This window comes from Perca fluviatilis, chromosome 5 (genome assembly GCF_010015445.1).
Source record: "Perca fluviatilis chromosome 5, GENO_Pfluv_1.0, whole genome shotgun sequence".
Classification (NCBI taxonomy): domain Eukaryota; kingdom Metazoa; phylum Chordata; class Actinopteri; order Perciformes; family Percidae; genus Perca; species Perca fluviatilis.
In genome coordinates, this window is record NC_053116.1 from 15,799,635 (window position 1) to 15,824,090 (window position 24,456).

Here is a 24,456-nt window from a genome sequence, read left to right on the forward strand (position 1 = left end):
TATGGTAGACAAATACAGAACCTGCGCTTTATATTAAAATGCATGTGCAAACATCCACCCACCCAAATACAAAAAAAAACATATCATGCATAAACCACAAACAGACACACACACTGTCCCTAAACATAAACCTGAGAAAACATTTTCAGCTTGCTTTTGCTCGTGGAAACACTTCTCAGCAAGATCTAAGGTCAGCAGGCAAAGATACAATCTGAGCAAATATTTGTGTGGGAACGTGTTGAGAACAACACCAGCATGTCAATTTAAGTCTGCTTTTTCATCCAGATTAAACAGCACATGTCAAGGTGGGTTTTATTGCTTTTCTCCCAGTTTATTGTTGTACCAGTTCAGCAGTAAAACATGGTTGAGACATCGGAGCACATTGTAGAACATCTTAGCCAGCTCTCAATAAATAGACCTTTTAAATATGACAGATTGTATTACAGCAGAGGGATATAAACCTGAAAATGTCTAGCACACAGAACAAGATTCCACGTGCAAAGCTCCCTCTCTCTCTCTGACAGGTCATCTGAATGTTGCTATAAAACTGTGCGTTAGGTACTGTATATGGAACAGCTCTGACTGATGAAATATGTCGACATTTAAACAGGTCCAAGTTGTCATAAATTGTCTTCCGCCATCACTGTGTAGCGTTCATGTACACGTGAGGCAGAGAGAGGCATATCGAGTTTAAACTCAACGCTCGTGTCAAAGTAGTTTTCTGTCAACTTAGGTTTCAATTCCTCAGAGCTGGTGTGTACTGTTGTGTGAAAGAAAACAGGCAGCATTACATACAGGAGAAAACACAAACCCAAGTGACATTCTAGGAAATAAATACACGTTTTGCTTTGTTTGAAAAAAAAAAAGTATTTACACAGTATTGTACATAGAAGAAATTCAGAACATCCATCCGGGTCTCTTAGTCATAAAAATATATTTATATAATAAAATCTACAGTAAAAGAATCAACTACAATAACAATTATTGAAATAAACAAAAGATTGTTGACTGTGAATGAATATACAGTACAATCACTGCTTTTAATGTCTTGTATGCACAGTAGAAAGCACAAACGTAAGTGTGTGTGTGTGTGTGTGTGTGTGTGTGTGTGTGTGTGTGTGTGTGTGTGTGTGTGTGTGTGTGTGTGTGTGTGTGTGTAATTATGCATGTATATGTATGCATTTCCAAGTTTCTACTGCTACTTCATTAGCTTGGAGCCATGAGGTAAATCCAGGAGGCTTTCAACAGTTCCGGTTGAGAGAAGGGTATCTGGGGCAGACCGACGCCGTTTGCCGTGGACGCGGCTGCTCTTGAGTGCTCTTGTGTGTGTGCGGGTGTGTGTGTGGGGGGGTGTGGGTGTGTGTGCGTGCATATTTGTTTGTGCGTGTGTGTGTGTGTGTGTGTGTGTGTGTGTGTGTGCACTTGTGGCAAGGAGTCTAAAATGGATTGAAATCCCCGTTGAGCCACACAACATCGGGTTTACTTCAGGACAAAATGTAACAAGAGTATCTTTCATACAGGAGAATGTCTTGACCTCTCAGAACGTTCATAAAATACATGTAGTACATTTTGTACTCCATTCTCAATGTTTCAAATGCTGCCTGACAGCAAGAAGAAGCCCTTTCTACTCATGTGTGTGTGTGCATTATGTGTGTGTCTCTATGTAAAGATGCTGACAGTCTAGTGGCAGCCACAAGCTCTGACCACCATGTTGCGGTATTTCTTGAGGATGACGTTGGAGCTGTCATCGAAGTAGAGCACTGAGATGGCATGGAGCTGTGTGGGAGCACAGCAAGGCTTTGGAACAATCTCCGGGTTAATAAAATGAACCTGGGAAGAGTAGGGGGAGTTCAAATGTTAAAATCATCATTACACCACAAAAATAATATTAAAAAATGGTTTTAAAAAGGATGTAGCACACAGGGCCATACACTGAATCTAAGTACTGTGGGAGAAAAAGCAGTCTTTAAAATGTTGACCATATCCCGTGTCACATTCACTGATGACAGTTTACTCTAAAATACAATCTGCAACTGCTTTGGATCATCGAATACAGTGGTTCCAACAGCGGCTACATTGTCTTGACAGTTGATGAGATGATTAGACTCTTAACATGACTGCTGGGTTTTTGTTCCCTTCATGGTTACTCACAAGGGTTTGCACAATGGCATGGTTTGTGGCGTTCATGTAGGAGTTCAGCGGGAAGGCACACTCTCCCTCGCAATAGTACGCCGCATATCCTTCTGGAGCGATGATCCAGTCCTGAGAGTGCGGAGGGAGACGGAGAGAAATGTAGGTTTGTAGAATTGGGAAAATTGAATTTATTTATCCTTTGATAGGGACCCGATACTAATGATAGATAATGTTTTACTAAAAACCTTTACTTTACTAAAAAGAGCACTGTCCACTGGCCGGTTTGGTTCAGTGGTAGAGCAGGCGCACATATACTGAGAGGCTTATGCCTCGGCGCAGAGGTCCAGTGTTCGAGTCTGACCTGAGACGATTTCCTGCATGTCTTCCCCCCTCTCTCTCTCTCTCTCTCTCTTCTCACCTAGCTGTCCTATCAATTAAAGGCGGAAAAGCCCAAAAAATAATCTTAAAAAAAAGAGCACTGTCCTATTACTTGCCTTATCTTTGATTCTGGTGGTTTTTTGGGTAATATTATGATTGTATATTGTCAGCTGTTGATCAAAATATAAATTTACAGATGCGACTAACTCATTAGCGATTCATTTGCCTATTATTATTGTTATTATTTTCCTGTTTAATGGATGTAAGAAAATTGTTAAAAATTCCCATAACTATTTCTCAGCCCAAGTCTAAATAGTTCAATTGCTTGTTTTGACCAAAAGCCTAAAACCCAAAGATATTTGCAGTACTTTCTTTTGATAGTTCAAAGAAAAAACTTGACAAAGAAAAACAGAAAATATTCACATTTTTGAAGCTGGAACCAGTGGCATTTTACTGAGTACGTCAAGCTGGACCTGTAAAAGTGTGGTGGACCTGTCCCCTATGGAAACAATACCCTTGGGCTCAGGCATTATGGGAGTTGATTCTAGTGTGTCGTTTATCAGGATTCTGGGATAAGACCTACAACCAGGAGTGTCTGATTTGGGCTTCTGTTGGGGTAAGCATTTTTGGGCTACCTGGGAGTTGTGGGAGAGGAATGCTTTCCGTACCTGCCATCCCAAGTCTCTGAAACTGACGTAGAGCTCGTGCTTCTTACAGGCCTGCTTCTGATCAGTACTGCTGTTTTCTGGGGAAGAAAACAGAAAGACAGAAAGAGATTATACTTCAACACATGTGCTATTATCCCATTCAGCTACAAGAGTAACTATTTACTGTAGTCAGACCCCAATTAGACAGAGACGATAAAGAACAGACCTAAACACAGCCAGTATCCTCATACAAAACATCAACATTTAAACAATGGCTAGAGGAAATCACCTCCAGATACAGCAGCAATTTGGTAATTGTTTCAAATGAATGGGCCACCCTGCTTGGAGGTCTCTCTGCTGTGCTTTGAGTTTCCACTGGATGAAACAGATGTGCACATAGAGTAGGCTCGCCCCTTTTTTCATAACTCAAGTCTTTATTTATTCTCTCTCCTTTCTATTCACCCATTTCAAACTTTTATTTTCTCCTTTACCCCATCCACGTGTTAAAAGATAAATAAAAAGTAGTCTGTTTTCTATCTAAAGGTATCTCTCTTGCTTCCTCTGGTGACCTCTGGGGCTCTGTGGTACATTAGTTCCTGACAGTGGTTCACATTGGAAATGATCATGAGCGACTGGTTCTCATCATCCAGTTAAAGGCCGCTAGTATCCAAAGTTCCAAACAGGCCCATTTGGCCCATGTGTTGTGGCCCCCGGTTGCCCCACAGCACACCGCAGATGTGTTCTGCCATAAAAGCCTGCGCTCCCTTACCTCCATGCAGGGAACTTGGCCCCAGCAGCTCTGTAATGCTTGTGTAAATAAACAAAGACAGCAGAGGGATATTTGAAACTCAGGCATTACAGTCTAATGTTTCAGCGCTTCACATAAACACAGCCCTCTCACACCTCTAAAACAAAGCCCCCAAGTATGCATCACATGTTTTGTCGTGCAAAAATCACATCAATTCCAATAGCATTCTTTAGTTGCTCTGGATATATTGTATATTTGGGGATGCTTGTGTTTGCATGTCAATGAGTACACACTATGTGCTGAACTAGTCATCCGTGTCCCATTCCATGGATTCTCCACATTGCCAACAAAAGCCAGATTAAACCAGGGGTCGGCTCAAGACAATAGCATAAATTAGGGCTGGGCGATAGGGAGAAAATCAGATATCACAATATTCTTGATCAAATACCTCGATATCGATATTGCGGCGATATTCTAGGGTTGACAATTGGTGCTTTAACAAAATATCTTCACGCTTAGATTTTAGATAAATAATCATCAGTAATGTGGACATAATGTCTAAGTGGGGAAAAGGCAAATAATAGAACAGTCTGGTAAGTTAAGGTAAGAAAAGTACATCACTTTACTGTAATGCAGCCTTTAAAACCAGTAGAAGACAACACTTCTGTCATATCACGATATTACGATATCCAAAATCTAAGACGATATCTAGTCTCATATCACGATATCGATATAATATCGATATATTGCCCAGCCCTAGCATAAATCAGAGCTGGCTGTATATACAGCATACACACTTTGCGTGTTTACCTGCAACATTGGCCACTCTCAATGCCTCTTGGCTCTTTGTCCCTTTGGAGCGGTTGGGGTTACGCTGTTTGGCCCCCCCTTGTGCTGAGCGGATGCTTCGCAGGTGCACCTCAGTGGCTTTAAAGAAGGCCACCATGAAGGGCTGTTTATTCTGTGGCCCACTGCGACCAATCAGCCCTGCCACACGAGGATTGATGCTCTCCCCTGTAGGGGGAGACAGAGAGAACAGTTCAACCTTGGTGATGGCGTCACAGAAATCCAGATTTTTTTTCATACAGGGTGATGTATAAGGAAATGCTTTTAAATTCAAATAAATGTGTGCCCGCTTGGGGTGTCTGTGTTTAGAGTTTATTTTGCATGTGTGTGGTCCTCGCTTTCCTCACTGCAACCACTTTTGTCTGTTTTGCAAATGAGATTTGCCTCTGTGAATTCCTTTCCCTTTTTCTCATCCCTTCTCTGCCTCTGAAATGGCAAGAACAAACGTAGCGCTGAACTTCAAAGCCTCTCTACTCGTGAGTGAGTGCGTGTTTGTGTGGGTGGGTGTGTTCGTGCATGTTCGTGCATGTGCTCTCCAGCAGTGTCTATCTACTTCTCACGTAGAAGAATGTGTGTCTGATCGCCGTTATGTGGTAAATCAAGGCCTATGGTCGCCGCTGGCGACGGGATGTCCCGTGGACCTGTCTGTGCACGCTCGCCCATTAAACCTTCATACGCAAACACACATTCATAGATACAGCCTCTCCAGCACTCCCACAACATGAAAGCAATACAATTGTCTGTTTTCCTCACCTAACATGTAACATCCTGCCAGCCTGTAGAGAGATAATATTCTCAAACACGCTCTTGTACTTCACGCTGTTTGTTGATAAAGCTTTCCAGTGACTAACCTCCAAGCCTTGCGATGACAACCTGCTGCTAAGATGTTATCCTTTGCATAACGCAGTGTATTTTCTGCTTGCCTGCTAATGATGCTGAGGGTATGATGGATGAATGAATGATGAGCAGCAGGGTTTGATTTATCTTTGCTGTGTACACACAATGAATGAATCAACTGATTATTTGGCATTTAAGAGAACAGCCATGATGTCAATGCATGTTGTATTATAATGCAGTAATGTTGTCACGATACCAGAATTTTAACTTTGATACAATACCAGTCCAAAAAAATAAACAATACTGGATAACTCTTTTGATACCACGGCAAAAATACAGAAATGTCCTAGCCATACAAAATAGGATCTTTTTTTTTATCAGCGACAGAAAAAGTCACTGAACACATACCAACACACGGTTGACTTGACCATCTACTTCTGTTATTGTAAATGTGTTCATCACTAATCAAGTATAAACTTTATCAACTACACAAAAATAGCATTATGTTTAACACTTCATTTTGCAATGTTTGCGCTTAAAATCGAGTTTGAACTCAATCCACTAAGGAATCTTTACTCAGAGTAAATTTTAGGGTATACCTAGAGGACCCTGCTGGGTAACTGGTAACTCGTAACTGAATTAGCTACTTTAATTCATACTTACAATATTTTCATTTTAATTAAGATAATTACCATGTACCACTATAAATACCTGTGCAAACTCAACACAACAATCGGGCAATAAATCATATCTTTGTGAATTTCTTTAATTCTTGTTTACACTGTCAGAAGGGTGTTAATTCATCTCGGTAATTTTTTTTCTGGTTTCTCATCACCTCGTCTTTGTACCTTTGTTCTTGTCCTTTTCTGCTCTTTAATGTTTAATTTCTTATATTGCACTGTAACTTTTATTTGCGTATTTTATCTCTCAGTTCTTTGAATTTTTATACTGCACTGTCAATTTTATTCTTGTCTTTTAATGTTTTAATTTGTTTTTTAATCATTTTCTAACTGCTCTTTAATGTTTTATGTAAAGCACTTTGAATTGCCCTGTTGCTGAAATGTGCTATACAAATAAAGCTGCCTTGCCTTGCCTTGCCTTTTCTGATGCATGTTCGTCAGGTGCTTCGGCAGTCTCAAAACACGCCACCAGGTAATATGGTCACCTCTGACTTCTTATGTGCCAGGGATTACACCGAGCTGACTGACACTCACTGTTTGTGCTCTCCAGGGCAAGCTGTAGACCCAGGTTCCTGCCAGGGTTCAGGACCCAGTGGTTACTGGTGGCTGTCACGTCAAACACCAACCAGCCCTCCTCTGCTGCCCAGATCACCCGAGAGTCCAGCAGAAACAGGTCTGACTCCCTGGAAGGGACGCAAAAGACAATTAAATTTTACACTCAAAGTCAGAGACGAACATAAGTCAACATGTAAGTCAAATTATTTGCACAATTACAAAAGATAGGTTGAAACCATGTGTAAAGCTAAGTGACCGAAGCGCAAAAGTAATGGAGTGGAGAGAGGGAGTCGCAGGAGTGTAACGGAGTGAAGCAAAAGGGAGAGAGATGGAGCACGAAAAAGAGTGAGGGAGGGAGGGCTCCAGATGGTGAGGCCCAGGGGAACACTTCATTTTCGTAATTGACAATAATGGCTTTATAAACGGCCGGTCCTTTCATACACTACACACAGTCCATCACTGGCTGGAATTTTGTGAGGGAGCCAGAAAGCCAAAGAGAAAGAGAGAGAAGGGGGTACACAGCTGCGGAAGAGGAAAAAACTGGGAAAAGTAGAGAGTGAAATAATGCATATCCAAGTCAGTCCTACTGTATCAAACACTGAACTCAGGATTTTCTACCCTTTCACCATCGGAGACTAAAATCCCTTGTTCTTCATGTGGCCATTCATGTATCCCGACCTATTTTCTGACTGGGCAGATAGTATGTCACAGAGCTCTGGTTCATTCATGTACCCAGACCCGTCTCTGGCAAAGGAATAAATGAATGTGTTGTTCCCTCTGGACAACAGAAACCTTTAGGAGGGGTCGAGGAGAGCAGGACATAGGCCATTCCCGAGTTACATACACCTTCTGGACGGCCCAGATTAGCCACATGGAGAAGGTGGGTCTAAGACCTGATCTGATTGGAAAAGCTTCGCGATAAGGACCGCAATTTATGCTTATGCTTTCATTATTGATACATATATTGTTTTTAATGAATGAATTGTCTAATAAATAAATGACAAAGGCAAATATCATAGATTCCCAAATACCAAGGTGATGTCATTAAGTTACGAACATCAGTCCAAAACCTAAAGATTTTGAAACCTTTCTTATTGATGCTGCCTTTTTTTAAAATAATTGTTAATTTCTTATACTGCACTGTAACATTTATTCGTATTTTATCAGTTTTTATATTTTTAATTGTTACTGAACTTGATGAAAATTGGAACTGTCATATAAAGAGAATTAAAAGTAAGACCGGTGGGACCGGCTGTTCTGGGAACTTCACACTGTTTGTTGATAAAGCTTTCCAGTGACTAACCTCCAAGCCTTGCGATGACAACCTGCTGCTAAGATGTTTTCCTTTGCATAACGCAGTGTATTTTCTGCTTGCCTGCTAATGATGCTGAGGGTATGACGGATGACTGAATGATGAGCAGCAGGGTTTGATTTATCTTTGCTTTGTACACACAATGAATGAATCAACTGATAATTTGGCCTATAAGAGAACAGCCATGATGTCAATCCATGTTGTATTATAATGCAGTAATGTTGTCACGATACCAGAATTTTAACTTTGATACAATACCAGTCCAAAAAAAAAAAACAATACTGGATAACTCTTTCGATACCACGGCAAAAAAACAGAAAAGAACAGCAAGGATTGCGGGTGGATTACATGTATGTAGCAACGGCTTAGACATTGACCCATACTAGCGTCCTAAAATCTTGTATTTTATCCGTTTTTTTTATATTTTGTTCATTGTTTTCAACTGCTCCTTAATGTTTCATGTAAAGCACTTTGAATTGCCCTGTTGTTGAAATGTACTACACAAATAAAGCTGCCTTGCCTTGACAATAGGCTTTTTTCACAGACATTTTGACATTTCACAGTAGGAAAAACCCAGATGTAAATACTGAAATTAATGATGGCTGAATTCTGTGTTGGCATACTAACATTTGCTCATTAGCACTGAACAGCTGAGGCTGATGGGAATGGAATTAGTTTAGCAGGTAGTTGGTTTTAAATCAATTCAAAATCATTTCAGCCCCATTCTAGATAGAAGTATTGCTTAGCAACATGAATATATTCCACTTGGTGGACAATATGGAAACATACATTACTGGCGCTCAAACTAACAAAACCATATATCCAAGCTCACCTATCAGAGTGTTCCTCCAACACCTGGTAGACGCTGATGCGGAAGGTCTCATTATCGAAACGTTCGTGGATGAAGTCTTTATATATACGAAACTCAGCAGCAGTGACCGCCTCACCCTCCGGGATCCGTGATAGGTCGAATCTGAACTCTCGGTGATGCCGCCGCACTGGTAGGAACTCCTTATCGTGCTCCACTGCAAACAAAACAAAAGTAAAACATGAAAACTTAACAAAAAAATGCATCATCTGACAGACTGTATGTATGCAGAGAATGTTGCTTTTTTTTTACATTCCCCCCTTTACCAGCAGGGATACAAAATGTGTGCAGGGAGACACAGAATTTAACTCAATAAATTCAGTTGCATCTAACAGAGAAACAAAATCTGTTCACAAAAGAAGTCGAGGCTCTAGAACAAATGTCTTTTGATCTCAGAATTTCTACTATTCAATCTTCCGCCACAGTCCATCAACCTCCGTTGTTAGCAAGGAGCTGACATAGCTTTTCAGACTCTGGGTCCGTTCCAGACTAAAACATCTATAGATATGCAGTACACATGTTGGCCTATGATTGAAACATTCATGAGGACGAGTACTAGAAGCAATGCATCTGGCACACACTGAGCCATGATAGAGAGATGCAGGCGGACTCTGACAGCTTTATGAGCCCCTTTCTTCTCCCTCTTCTTCCTCCTATAGCCCAAGAGAGTCATCCAGTCTGTCCTTCATCTGGTTCTCATGAGTTGGGGGCTTCATGTTTGGTGTACCCCATCCCCTCCTCTCTCTCATCCCCACATGCTAGCTTTCCAACCCCCTGCACCCCAAAGACGTGCCCCCCCTGACCCTGCTCCTCTCATGTCCCAGCAGGACATCCCAGGGGTCAGCGCCTTGTCTCTCATCATCTCCTGGCTCTCCCTCCACCTCTCTCTTTATTAACTGTCAGAAAGACCGCCCACACAACCACGCATCAATACGTATACAAACAGAAACACACACACAAATTATTTACGCTGGCAAAAACCATGAAAACAAAGCATCATCTACCCAGATCTCGTGGGCATTTTGAGCACTTCTTTCCTACGATCGTGTCCCCCTTCTATATACTGTAGTTTAGAGTAGAGATGTCCTCTCTCCCTTATTTATATAGTACTTATCACAACTAGAGATTACAAAGTGCTAACAAGGAAAAATTATTTAAAAGAAAATAGTGCTACAAATTATATTATACCATTGCAAATTGAAAGTTAGGGTTTGGGGGTCAGACAAACAAGCAATTTAAATCCAAAGGATTCATCGATTACATAAAAAAATGACTACAGAGTCTACAGCCATGCTAGCAGCTCTGTGAGGCTATAGGCACAGTGGTAACCTGACAAGCCAGACCCACCCCCTGGCTGCAAATTAAATTTGCTGCCACTAGGGTGCGTCTAGATTTCAAGGCTAGCACAGTGGTGCTTTGAGCTAAATGCTCAAAATCAGTACGCTAACATGCTAAGGTTTAGAAGGTTTAATGTTTATCATGTTTACCATCTTTCTAATTAGCGCTGAAAACAAAGCACTGCAAAGCAGATAGAAATGTTAGTTTTGCAGGACAGATTGAAATTTTGACCTGATGATGAAGCTAGATGATAACCAAAGTTAATATAGTTCATCCTGAGACATTTCATTTCCAATAATTGGGCTATTGGAAAAGGAAGGAAAAGGAAAAGTCAGGGGATGACCAAATTCTTTAGGATTCATCCTCTGGGGACCACCAATGTGATAAGATTTAATGGCAATCCATGTCATATTTGTTGAGATACTTCTGTCTGGACCAAAGTGGTGGACAGACTGACTGACCAACAGACTGACAAAGCTATCCCTAGAGCCATGGCGCTAGCGGATGAAAACAATTGTTTACAGTCCTAATACAGTACAACCATATGCCCCTGCAGGGCTGAGTCACAGCTGGTGACAGAGGACAGCCCCCTCTGCAATCTTCAGCAGCCATCCATCGCTACTCGGCAGTTCTTTATCAGAGTCAACTGTCTCTGAACTCTGCACAACTTTTTCTTTGCCGAGCCATCATCACACTAGTGCGCACGTTATTTTTACAGTCTGCGCACGCACGCACATTACAATTCAAAAGAATTTCTGACGACAGCATACTTGTTCTATACCAGCTGTTAGTAATATAAGTGTGCAATGATGTAAATGTTATGCATGTTTCACTACACAGCTAGTGCTGTGTTTTTTTCCTTTCACTGCACACCTGCCTCATTGTCTTCCTCAACTCTGTTTTTTATGGAGTTCTCCCGATAGACTTTCTGCCCTACACTACCTTTCATTTATGTCTCTATTAAAACCAGTTGCTGAAGGACATTATACAAAGGCAGCACTGTGAGATGATTGGCCAGAGCAGGAGTAAAGAAAGGATCTAATTACTCTTCAATGAGGGACAGCTCTGCTCTCTGTTGGCCATTAGATGGCCTAGCTTTAGGCTCCCATTGTCCTCGGTCTGCTATGGGCACACATTGGACTGGTTTGAAAAGTTGTTTAACTCTTCCTGAAAACAATGGACTTAGACCTTCATCAATTTAACAGTGCGCTCTCTGTCCACACAAATATGCACTGTGGACCTCTTCGTCAATCAGTGCTTTCATCAAGCCCCCACCCTCCAAGTCACCCTTTACGACATTACATTGAGTGTGTTGAAAATGCATGCTTCTAGTGCTGAAAAGTCTAAAGCTACACCTACACCTGAAGCTGACCTCACACTCCGACTCTACTACACACTACAATACGCTGTAATAGCCCAGTGGTTAAACAAAGCAAATGTTCTTGATTCAAAAGAGGAATATAACAAAGTTAGGACTACCATTTTGATTTGATCAACCATCCGTTTACTTACTACACGTTTTTGGTGCCCTCTCTCACGCATTCTCTTTTCACCTTCATACCTCTCTGCTCCAGGGCCTGCTGTTTCCTCTACCACACCAGGGACCTCTCCCTCCTCCTGTAGCCCAGTGCAGGTGCACTCCCTCTGGGGAGAAAGCCAGACCTGTTCCTCAGCCTCCAGGGCAGCCGCCCGCCCCTTCACTGTAAAAGCTCTTTATCTTTGCTTGTGAGAACAGCTGGATGCTGCTGTGAAACTCCCACACGAACAATTTCTCTTGCATCGTTTTCCATTTCCACTCCTCATTGAATGAATTTCATCTGTTCAGTTTAAGAGAAAATGAGAGCAGCCTACAAAGTGAAGCTTTAGCCTCTGCCACGAGTCTTCCTTTGTCTCCCTGATTCTTTCTCTTACAGGCCATTATAGCAGCATGGCAGTCATTATATGAGGGGAAGAGGCACAGTCAAAGTCAAGCGGGTGCATTTATGACTTCCTCTGGGAGGAAGCGGGTAGCCATCGCCCCACCTGTGTCACAAACATACACACACCACAAACATGGTGAACACACCCTCTCAAGGCTTATGAGCCCTTCACACACACACACACACACACACACACACACACACACACACACACACACACACACACACACCCAACTATCACAAAGTGTTTCCTGTGAAGCGAACGGTCTTGTGCGTCACAGCACGGTAACACAATCATTATGGGTTTCTGTAATCCATAATTAGAGATGCAACAACACACATGCAAAGAGACAAACACACAAGCACACAAACGTATACACGTACACAGTGAGCTGCTTTACCATTCGGTCTGACATCTGATTTGCTTTTTATACAACTTGCTGATGATGCACAGTTATCCCACATCATTTGACTTGTGTGGGCCACACACATGCACAGAAGCACACATCAGAGATTTCGTGATGATGACGACTTCTCCGTCCTCCAAACCTACCGTACACCTGGCAACCAGAGGGTTACTACGGTATGACCACTGCGTTAGCATCTTTTGAGATTTATCCAAGGCACACGGCTTCCTTGTCATGTTCTCCGCTACTGAGAATCTCTAACTTTTCCAGAAAATAAACAACACTGATTTGAGGTTCACTATCAATTCGGTGATTTCTGGATTTCATTTCATTAAACTGTATATTATAAATTTCTTTTTTTTTTTCTTTGTTTTGTCTACGGACTAATGAATTGATCCTACTAACAAGCATTGCTTTTCCAGCCAGAGCCTGATATAGCTTATTCTTCTTGCCAAAAAATATTAAAAACATATCACATATCGCACCAAAGCCACAGCTGAAAATAGTCCCCAACAAATACACTATTTTCTCCTGTTTGTGTAACATTTGCTAAAAGCTATAGTTATCCTTTGTTTATGGAAATGATCTAGCCTTTTACAAAAAATGAAAACATACATTTGTTAACCATTTCTCCCAACAAATGGGAGCCACTGATAGGCTGGGTTTCATTGGATTTGTTGACAATAACAAAAACATCGTATATACCCAGCTTTGTCCTTTAACTAATTTTTCTCTCTTCTTACATGCTCCTCTCCCCCTCTCCTGCCGGGCCAGTAGACCTAAGACACTTCTCCGACACCTCAAGCTCCGGAGCGGCAGTGGCCAAATCTGACGACTCGCATTAGCCCAAGTGTCTGTTCGGCACCCTCACACCTGTTAGTCCCGCCTTGCACGCTTCCGCTGCTCTGCAGGGGGGGATCTCACCCCTGGCACCACTTTCACTTTTCTCAACCGACAGCTTAAGCCCCCCCCCCCTCCTCCCATCCCACTTTCAGCTCTCTTGAGATAACTGTGCAACCATTATCTGTACCTCATTCTGCATCCCTGTGGATCCCATTAACTCTAACAGCACACCTGATTCCCAAACCAGAAACTAGAAAAAGCAATAAGTCAAATCAGGGTCAGTTCATTTTATCATGAGAATCTGGAAGTAAATGAGGGCGACTGGAACACTACATAGAGTCATGCAAATTTAAGTGATGCACCATAATGATCTGTCTTTCTTTCTTCCTCTTGCTCTAACTTCAACAATGTTTTAAGCACAGTACTGGGAACAAATAAGTCATAGTTTCCGTAAGCTAAAAGGAGGAGGGGAAGAAAAACTGAGTGCAAGGAACGGGCAGATGCTCAAGATGTTTATCCTATAAAGAGTAGAGAGGGTTTGATCTCTTGGGTACCGGGTGACTACCCACAGTAGGGTGATTACCACGTTAGGAAACATCCTGCCCACTGGCGACTACTGATGACATCATGCCTGCGTGATGTATTTGTACTGCTGTAGGGCCTGACAGCAATGGCTCCCTGGACAAGGGTCAGCGAAGTTTCATGCTATAACTTACTCACACTTAACGATCATTAACTCACCGCAGTGTGTGTGTGTGTGTGTGTGTGTGTGTGTGTGTGTGTGTGTGTGTGTGTGTGTGTGTGTGTGTGTGCACGATCACATACACATGCCTTTGAGCCTGTGTGCAAGTTGAAGCAGTAACCACAGGAAGAAGTCTTTACATTTTAGACTTGTGGTCAAACCAAACCTTTGAGTTCTTTAGCCTGAGGGCCATCGAGAGGTCTCAGATTCACTCACAGCAGCTTTGTTGACCACTCTCTCCCTCTTACTGCAGCCATCAAACATGTTTGCCCTCCGCACCCGTAAACTGTAGTGCTGGGTTCCACCTCATGCTTCGCTGGGCATCATGGACCAGAGATTTATACTGGCTATGTAACAGCCTGGAACTCACAGGAATGTATCGGACTGTAAAGCCTCTCTTTGGCACTCAACCTCTGTCCTTTACAAAGAAGCCGCGAGGAGCTGTGTTGAAGGGTCAGTTCGTCCAAAGTACAAAATGACCTTATCTTTACTGGTGTCTAGCCATGCACAAAGTTTTGGTTTAAAGGAATAGTTCGAAATGTCAGGGAATACGCTTATTTGCTTGAGAAGATCAATTCCACTAAATATGAAGCTGAAGCAGCTGGTTAGCTTAGCTGGGCATAAAGACTGAAAACAGAGGAAAACAGCTAGCTTGGCTCGTTAGTTTAATCTGTACAAAAAACTGAAGTGTAAAAACAACAATTCACAAGATTTATGTCCTGGACAATTTCTTGGCTGAGAGCAGTTGCCAGGCAACCAGAGGAGACCCCAATAAGCCAATTCCCGCTATTAAACTCAAAACTGTTGTTTTTACATAATGCGTTAATTAGTAAACGTAAGAGGTGCTGGCAAGCAGATTTTGTTACCTATAGATACAGCCAGGCTAGGTGTTTCCCTCTGTTTTCAGTCTTTGTGCTGAGCCAAGTTATATTATTCATATTTCATAGACAGACATTAGAGTAATATCGACCTTTTCGTCTTACTCAAGGCTTCTTTGATACCATTAGTGGTAAGTGAGAAAATACATAATTTCACATTTAAATTGTTTTATTAATTCATTTTGGATGAACCTCTCCTTTACTGTAAGCCAAAGTGATGAATCTGAAGAGCCCACACTACAGTGATTGAAGTTCCTGCAGGACAAATTGAGTCATCTCCGAAATTGGAGCTTAGACATCATCATCATGTTCGCTCAGAGGTCTGTCGAGAGAGATTGCACATTAGCGAAAGGCAACGATGACAACAAAGAAACCACATCCTAAATCTTCAGCGGCCATTGTTCTGTGGTGCGATATAATGTGTTGAGAGACAGGGACGAAGGGGTGTGGACAGATCTGTTACAAGCAATGAAGGATCTCTGTGTGCTAATGCCACAGTAACCATCTGCACTTCCTCTTAACTGCTGGATAAAACAACTCAGAGACGTGGAACCACAACCATTCAGTTTCCCCCTCTCACTCTTCCCCTCATCTCCTTGTTTTTATGTTCTTTAATTTTGTGGCCACAGGGGCCACACCCTTCTCAACTAGCCAAGCCACCTCTTATTATAGACCTCAGGAAAATGCACATACAATACGCACATTGGCACAAAGAGACACACAAATTTCCCAGGGTCTACATAAAACTTTTTATAATTTCCTCCTGCATCCCAGAGCGGCATCTTGTGCACACATGACGGGCACATTGGCACCCTAAATTTAACAGCTTGTTGTTTATTTTGTTTAATTACAGCCCATTGCTTTTTTTTTTTTTTTTTAAATAAAAAGAATAGCTGTGGAGGAAACACAGGGGAAACACAGCGGCACGCTTGCCTAAACAAATAGAAGCCTGCCACATGCAGTTCATATTCCACACTGTCCAACGCAAAATGTCATCACTTATCATAAAAAACACTTGCATACAGTTATTGCTTGGCTTTTACAAGCTTTGATTTGGCTGTTGAAACCTGTTGAGGAATCTGGTCAGTATTACGGGCTTCCGCTAACGCAATCTTCCGCTAGGAGAACCAACACACATCACACAGTGCAGCTGGTGACTGGGCAGGGTAAGTGGCTCTAAAATTGTGTTTTTCTATGCACAAACACACACATAACTGCCCTAACACGAATGCTCTAAACTAAAGCACATTATGTTCCCACAAGGAAAAGAAATAAAGAAAGAAATGCACTCGGTTTGAAGAAATGCACGGAATCCATTCGTGATCCACCTTTTCCCTCTCCTCTTGGCCTTTCCTTTCCTTTCCTCCCCTCTCTTCTTTCCTTTTCTCTCTTTTCCTTCTCTCATCTCCTTCCTCCTCTCCCCTTAGCCCTGTCAGTTCCCCCAGTACCAAGCAAAGAGTGCTGTATTTGTTTTTGCAGCAGCAGAGCTGTTGGTCCCAGGATCTCTGGCTGTGCTCTGGCCCACATCTGCTCTCTTAGCTTCGCTGCTTGGTACCCGCCGTCATAGAAGTGCAGGGGAGTCTTATGTGCTGCCGGTCACTGATAAGGCAAGGCCAAAGTAACCCAGATGAAAGAGAAGCGGCTAAACGCATGTAAATATTCATTCTGTTATCCTCTGCACTTTTTATAATCTCACAGCTCACTTCAATGTATCAATTATTCCTCTTTATATATGCACTTTGCAGTGGTCGCATATTGTCTACAGGTCAAATAATGTGAGTTCAACACAAATCGGAGCTACGTTTGGAGACAGACAGAAAAGAGAAAATAATTAGAGTAGGAGAGTGAAATTATTAGAAAAACTAAAATGAGCCCAACATTCCTGGCAATGAAGGAGCTCCGTCCATCATTGTAGCAGAGCTAGAACGCCCGCTGCTTAGTACATCTGGGCCTTTTAAACACTTGCCACATATGTCAAGTCCCACACGCAGAGTGTTTCATCATCCCTCCCAGCAAGTGCCTTAGACTGGCCAAGAGCACGGAGGCTCTGCTATGTTCATCCAGATGTCATTCTGGACTCCTGGGTTCAACAGGTGAATCAGAGATAAATGAAAACAAAACCAGGATTTTCCTGCATCTATGTGGCTAGAGACTTTGTAAAGCTGCCTGAAACTTAAGAGAGATTCTTTGTCTCCATTTGTGGTATTTATTTACAAACCAGACCTCAGCGTAATACATCAAACCGTGGAGAGCATTAGGAGAAATTACCTGACAGGAAGGCAGGGCTATCTGTACCAACTGTTACATTCCTCTGCTTCTGCTCACTCCCTGTCCAGCAGAAGGCAATAAAACATGCACTCAATAACACTAATTAGCTCCAGAAACATTCCTCTTGGGCAAATAAAGTGTGTGTGTGTTTCTCTCCACACATGTATGCATGCACGTACATAAACATGCATGTGCTTTTAGTTCACTAGGAGTGTATACAGAAGCGATGACATAAATCTACGGGAGGGAGAAAGGCGTACTAACAGTGGCAAGGACAGGCTGCGCGCACACACACACACACACACACACACACACACACACACACAGGAATAACTGGCCTTCAACACATACTTGTGTTTCAATTTTCTGGTCCTCATGTGATGAGAAGCCTTCTCAAACACATTTGGGGAAGCAGCTTCTAGTGTGAGATGGAGAGACCGAGATAGACGAATCCATCAAATTACAACAACTCAACGATAGGGAAAAAGTGTGAGGAGTGAGAAATTAAGTAGAGAGAAAGGGAAAGCTGTGTTTTGGGTTCAGAGAAAGTGTGTGTATGAGTGTATGTATGTGAGAGAGAGAGAGAGAGAGAGAGAGAGAGAGAGAGAGAGAGAGAGAGAGAGAGGTGGGGAGTGGAAAAACACACCAAAGAACTTGAGAAAGTGTTGAAATGTTTTATGTCTGGAAGCACGGGAGGTTTAAACCTCTGGAGGTGAGGGTCAGGGCAGGAGGTTGGAGACTAAACACCACACAACACCACTGGGACCATATAATAACTAACTAATTAAAACTGCTGATAATCAATACTGTTGGCTCAGGAGCGTAGGGAGGGAAATTTGGTATCAGATGATCCTGCGTGTGGGACAGATTGGAGACAGGGCCAGACATGATGGTGGAGGTCGAGATGAGGAGACTTGTTGGACTCTGAAAAGCTAAAGTTTCTCTGCACAGCTGCTTTGGCCTGCAGACAGAGGGAAACATCTGTATTAACCTCAGCACCATGGGCAGCCCACTGCGAAGAGGAATGCAAGGAGCAAGAGATGAGGGTGGGGAGGGAATGAACTGGATATATGAGTATGTTTTTTTTTAAAGAGATATATTGGAGCTATTCATTTGAAATCGTAAGTGTGGAACTCTCTACTTCTCGGCTATCGGCTATAAAACAAGAGCTGCGTGCCTCTGGCGTGACTGTAGTGTGACACAACTGCTTCCGAGCATGAGGCCGTGAGTGTGTGAGCCGGTGACACAATGCTGTCTGAAAGCCAACTAATTTACCAGTCAGACATTTCTTCCCCTCTCTGCTCTCCATTACCTTCCTATTACCACATTCTATAAAGCAGATAGAAGTGGCAGACAAACTGTGTGGCAGCACTGATGGGAGCAGACGGAGGGGCCATGAATGGTGGAGGGCCAGCTGGTGCCCTGTCAGGTCACCAAGGTAACGCAGAGGATAATTACCTGCTAGTGCACTCACTCACTCAGCCAAGTCTGTTTATGACACCTCTCCCTTCTCAGATCACAGCCACAAGTCACTAGTTGAATATAGGCAAAGCTTCAACATGACACAATACTGACACTAAAACTGGTCCCCATGTGCAACATCACGGCTCGAACTGGGTGAGATAACGATATCAAAATGTTGCATATTTCAACAATGAGAGAAAGAAAATCAGTGGAGCTTTGTTTGTGTACTGCTTTTCAACTCCGTTTAGTGAACTGTATCACATCTTGTGCAGATTAACAGCAGCAGAACACTGAGCAATTAAATGCACCCTGGTAGCACTTCTTTTTTTTTTCAATGGCTTTATATTTGTTCACTTTTTCGATGCTTTTACTTTACAACAGCAACCCCTCTGAGTGTCCAGACATAAAGGCTGACTTACAGCATCACTGTTACACATGCAGTGGCCTGCCAGCCAAGGTTCAGTTACTGAAAAAATAACAAGCACAGTTTATAAGAACAGTAAGCCATTGACAGTGTGACAGTGAGCAAGCATGCACAAAAACACAACCCTGAAAAAGAAGCCGGTATTATCATGATATTAATGAGGATTTTTTACAATACTGGTACTTATCATAATATGGCAAATGTATGCAAAATCACTTGTAAAATAATCAAATATTAATGTTACTGTCACCATTACACACGACCAAACTTCTCACATGTCAAAGAAAAGCTTCATCTTGTCAAACAAATTTATACATAATATACAATTTGTATATTGTTTTGGTCTTTTCATGGGATTTGTTGACAATTAGAAAAACATCCTTTAATTTAGAACAATATCATGATAAGACCATATCATCACAATATTAATCCACAGAATATGAACCATTACACTGAATTTTTGGCCAGCCCAAATGTACACGCACACAAACATGGAACGTAGAGTTGCCTCTTTTCCTCAAACTCACCTCAGACTAAGTTAATACATGCCTGATTGCAGACAAAATAACGAAACGGTGAATACCACACCTCATGATAACATGCCTCCCACACAAACACAGGTGATGATGTTGCTACTGTTTCATCCAGGATGCAAATAGTAGACGTCCAAGTCATAGCCCTTTCCTGTGGTATAGGACAGTGGTTCCCAGCCTTCTTGGTCTAAATTACACCCACAGCCCTCGATTCACTAATTATATACAGTATAAAAGTGGATATTGTTATTTTTTTTTATACAACTGAACTGTCAATATTAAGGTTGGTTTGGTCAGCAACTACTACTAGTATAGTGTTCTAGTACTCGATGTGCAGCTGAATGTTTCAACCATTTATCCAGCAGGCTAGTTTTAGCTAATTATTTTAACAGTTTAGTCATTACTTTTAGCTACCTGTTTAAACTTCTGTGCTCGATGGTAACTAGTTTTCACACACTCTTACACAACTGCAACACATAGTGCTTAGGTGTTACAGTTGACTCAATGTTAATATGTGAATGAATTCTTTTAATCAAATCATAATTTATATTTTTTCAAATAAGTTGGGTTACTCTACAATTTTTTCACGTACCCCAAAGCAACAGCAGAAGTACCCCTGGTTGGGAATCACTGCTCTAGGAGGTGTTAATGTGCATTTTAGGTTGGGCATGAGGAGTGTTTGTGGGTGTACCTGAATGGCTAAGTATGACTGTCCAGAATTTAAGATGCACTGAACTGAACTGTAGCTCAGCACAGGCCAAAGTAGCAGCCAAAAGCCCTGGAAGCTGTGGTTTGTTAAGGAGGAAATGCCTTAATTCACAGTGGCTGAGAGCTAATGCTGCCAGTTAAATACATTAAATAATAGTTACAAAAAGGATGTGTACTGTACATAAATCAGCGTGTAGGCAGATAGATAGACAGACAGACGATGTTGGCAAGTAATATGTTAAAATGCAACTTTTATAATTTTCTTTTCATACCTTTTTGTATACTTTTCTGTCACCACCTTGAGAGACGGGGAGTGTGTGTGTTGCGTGTACATTCTGGTGTGTTATCATGGCATGTCCGGCACACACCCTGAGTGCCATGGGTGACCTGTGTTTTGCGTAGCAGTGTACATTCTGAATGTATGCTGTAAGCCATTTACACAGCTGGGCTTTTAAACTGAAGTGACTCAGTGAGAGGATGTTCCTGGACCTGGGGTCTGTACCAAAGCCTACACCCGCCTTAGCTGGTTGCACTGGAGTTTGCAACACTCACACAAGCTGACAACAGAGTGTAGCAGCTCCCCTGAATGGCATCAGGAAGTAAGAGGATGAGCTAGTAAAATATATATTTTTTATTATTAATATTAAGTGTAGTTCACTGAGATATGTTCTTTGACTTAGTTTACATTCTACCAATAGGTCTATGGTGTACCAATTGTAAAATCAGATACAATCTTGTCATAGTATTTGCCTTCAATAAAAGCACAAACCAGTACATGCAAACAGGCCTCTCAGGAAGCAGCAGCCAGTGTGCAAAGTCTGACTAATGTACCTTGGCACGGTACTTTTGGAGACACGCAGAGCTTTGAGGGACAGTTTTTAAATAAAAGCCACACTCATTTTGCTCTCAGACAACCTAAATAAGAAAACAAACCCACAATGAGTAAATGTGGAAAGGAAGGAATTTGGAAAGGAAATAGTCAATCCATTCGATAGCCATCACTTTGCTCTCTCTCTCTCTCTCTCTCTCTCGTGAAGGATAATGAAACAGCATACTATCTGCTGTTTTGAATCAAGCTGCCTGGATACATATTTGATGGTATTACATGAGACTCAGGGATAAATCTAACAATGAACCCTACTGACAAATGCAACACGTGGCAGATCGTACACATAGCAATGACAAATGCCCACTTTATGTCCAAATGGGTAAAATATTAGGAAACACCGAACATGTGCCATGAGGAAGACTCAACCTGAACAAATGCCATCAGTAATTACATTAGCCCCAAGACTTCAGGAAGGCGATGTGAATTTCTTTCCATGATCCTCTAATATATTAAATAAAATGTTCTTTCCAGCTGATGTAAATTTTCTCCCTGCTTTAAGCATCATCCTTGCAAAAGAAATAGACCGAGTCCAAACCATCTTTCGTCTTTCTTTGTCTCTCAAAAGCTCTCTTCTTTTCGTCAGCTTACTGCAGCCTCAGCCCTTGAGTTTGCGAGTCTGTGGTCAAATCCATCTGTGTCAAAGCCTGTCAAAAATAGTCACAATGCAGCAGCTCCCACAGTAATTACACAGTGCAGTGGTGGAACCAGTGTCACCTCCCTCTCTCTTGCCAAGGCGCTCCAACATTGATCTTTCCAGGATTTAATGTAAACTTCCAACTCCTTGCAGAATGTCACCAAAATTCTGCCACTTTAACTGTATGCCTGCTCAGAATTCCATTTGCTTTTTTCTCCATCTTGTGCCAAATTTTGGTAAAGGTTAATACACTAAAAGTAAACACAGCTACTCATCTGGAACATAAGAGGAACAGTTGCTGTGACTGCACGTGTTGAGCAAATTGAATTATAATGATGTGTTTATCTATCCATGAATCTGACACTGCCTGGTAATGTTGCGATTATTTGCACTTAACAGCCTCTAAACATTCTGATTAGATAAGCACAGTGGTCTAGGGAACAACATTTAACAACCAAGAACTAAACAAAACTATTCCATTGGAGTGACATGCATCCTACAACGCAATGACTCGTTTGTGTGAAAACTAACTAAACTAACTTTGGATCATCATTAACTGGCATTATTTTGTGGTCTGAGTGTCTATAGGGATGTCTCCAGATTAGAGTGAAGGGAGGACCCAGTTAACTTTGAACCCATTCTGCTGTTGACTTACTCATTCTTTAGATAACACATGGTTGACATATTAGCTGCTGGCTAGTCCATCATCCACAGCTCCAGCACCTGAACATTAGCTGGTTGCACAGCTGTTTAACAGAGACAGACACTGGAATGTGACACTCCTGGTATTAGCTGGATATCTGTGCAAAGTTGTATGTAAATATAGTTGTTGTGGTCTCCTGTGTGTATGCATAGGTGTAACATCAGAAAAATACAGGTGCTGCTCCTTAGGGAAGGTAAGTCACAAGCTAAAATCCACAATGAATCTACTGTCACCTTTGATATCCTTCGACTGAAACACTGATGACGGATCCTAAAAAACAGCAGTGAGTTGCAACAAGTGGAGAGCAATACTTGCAGTAAACAGTGCATATATATATATACAGTAGATACAGGCCTACGGATGATCATTTGACAACAGCTACAGAAACTCCAAGCCAAAAATGTGTGACAGTGTTTGTGTCCTTGCAAAAATCTTTTATATTTCTGTTTAGGGGCCTCTAATTTCTCTGTGACATTCAAAATAATCACCCAATTATACTGTATGCTACTTTTTATCATTATAATTAAAAATCTAAATATTGTGCTTGAGAGAATTGAGAGAGACTGGACTAAGTAAAAGTGCACACGAGTGGCCTGGATCCTTGCCATCATTACAACATTTCTATAATAAATCTTGCGAAACGTATTTTCAATAGCTTTTGGTCATACAAATGGTGAGAGAATAAGGAGCCTACCCAAATTGACAAAGCTCATGACCATGTCTGCGTCGTTCAAGAAGTTGTTGTCTTGCAGGCTGGCTATTGGGGGCCCCTGGGTGGTGAAGACGGGCTTGTAGGGGTAAGAGTATCTGTCCTCGTCGCCCTCTGTGGACATGGCGTTGTACAAGTCCAACATAAACATCGGGGCAGCGTTGTGCTTTCCGTGGAGGTGGGGTCGCGGCCGGTGCGGCAGCCCCAGGATCGACAGGATCTCCCGCTGCATCTCTCTGCGCTCCTGGCTCTTCAGCCGACGGTGGATGAAACTGGAGTGGAACTCGTTGTCCAAAGTAAAGTTCGTAAAAGCGGTATCCGCCAAGACGCAGTAGCTCCAAACCAAGAGCAGAGCCGGAGCACGTCTATCCAAAATCGGTGCCATGGTACTCGCCGTGCGTAATTGCGCCCAGTTCTGTTCGCCGAAACGCTGGCAAATGGATATTGAACTTATAGCAAAAGGCAGCCTGTGTTCAATATCCAAAGTCAGATACGGACCCTCATGTTGAGGGAAGTGCTCCCAAATGAAACATCAACTCAACTTCAAAGTCCTTTTGTTGATTGGTTTTCTGGGCAGCTTGTGTTCGCGCGGACCTCCGTCCTCATCCACAGCCTGTGGCGAACAGCTTCCAATGGTAGTGCAGCCTGCAACTGCAGAGTGGAGACTGCGAGCAGAGGCGTTTCACCCCCGAGAGACTCGAACAAGTTCTGAGGACGCGCTGTGTGCTGGGAGGAGCAGGATTGACAGAGAGGGAGAGAGGGGGGATTGAGGGAGTGAGAGGGGGAGAGAGACAGAGCGTGTATGTTGTGGTTTCTAATGAGGATAGATCGAAGTTGGCCTTTGTTACCATTTGAAGAAAGGCTTGAGGCTACATGTGCTAATACAAAACGGATTAGGACGGGATTTGTATCATGATGCTTCAGTTTATGATAAAGCACATTTCGTCATTCTTTTCCCACAATTCCTAGGGCCTGTATGCTTGTGTGGATTCA

The 24,456-nt window shown here is 42.3% G+C and overlaps 1 protein-coding gene across 1 annotated transcript; it reads right to left on the minus strand.

The window, feature by feature from the left end:
- Nucleotides 1-305: 305 nt before the first annotated feature.
- On the minus strand, nucleotides 306-24,172 carry bmp7b (bone morphogenetic protein 7b). Its single transcript, XM_039801848.1, has 7 exons — nucleotides 23,449-24,172; nucleotides 8,969-9,161; nucleotides 6,804-6,952; nucleotides 4,717-4,920; nucleotides 3,180-3,256; nucleotides 2,152-2,262; nucleotides 306-1,830 (listed from the first exon to the last, which is right to left on the minus strand). The coding sequence occupies exons 1-7, from the start codon at nucleotides 23,846-23,848 to the stop codon at nucleotides 1,681-1,683; spliced, it is 1,284 nt and encodes a 427-aa protein (XP_039657782.1). The 5' UTR covers nucleotides 23,849-24,172; the 3' UTR covers nucleotides 306-1,680.
- Between the last annotated feature and the right edge of the window lie 284 nt (nucleotides 24,173-24,456).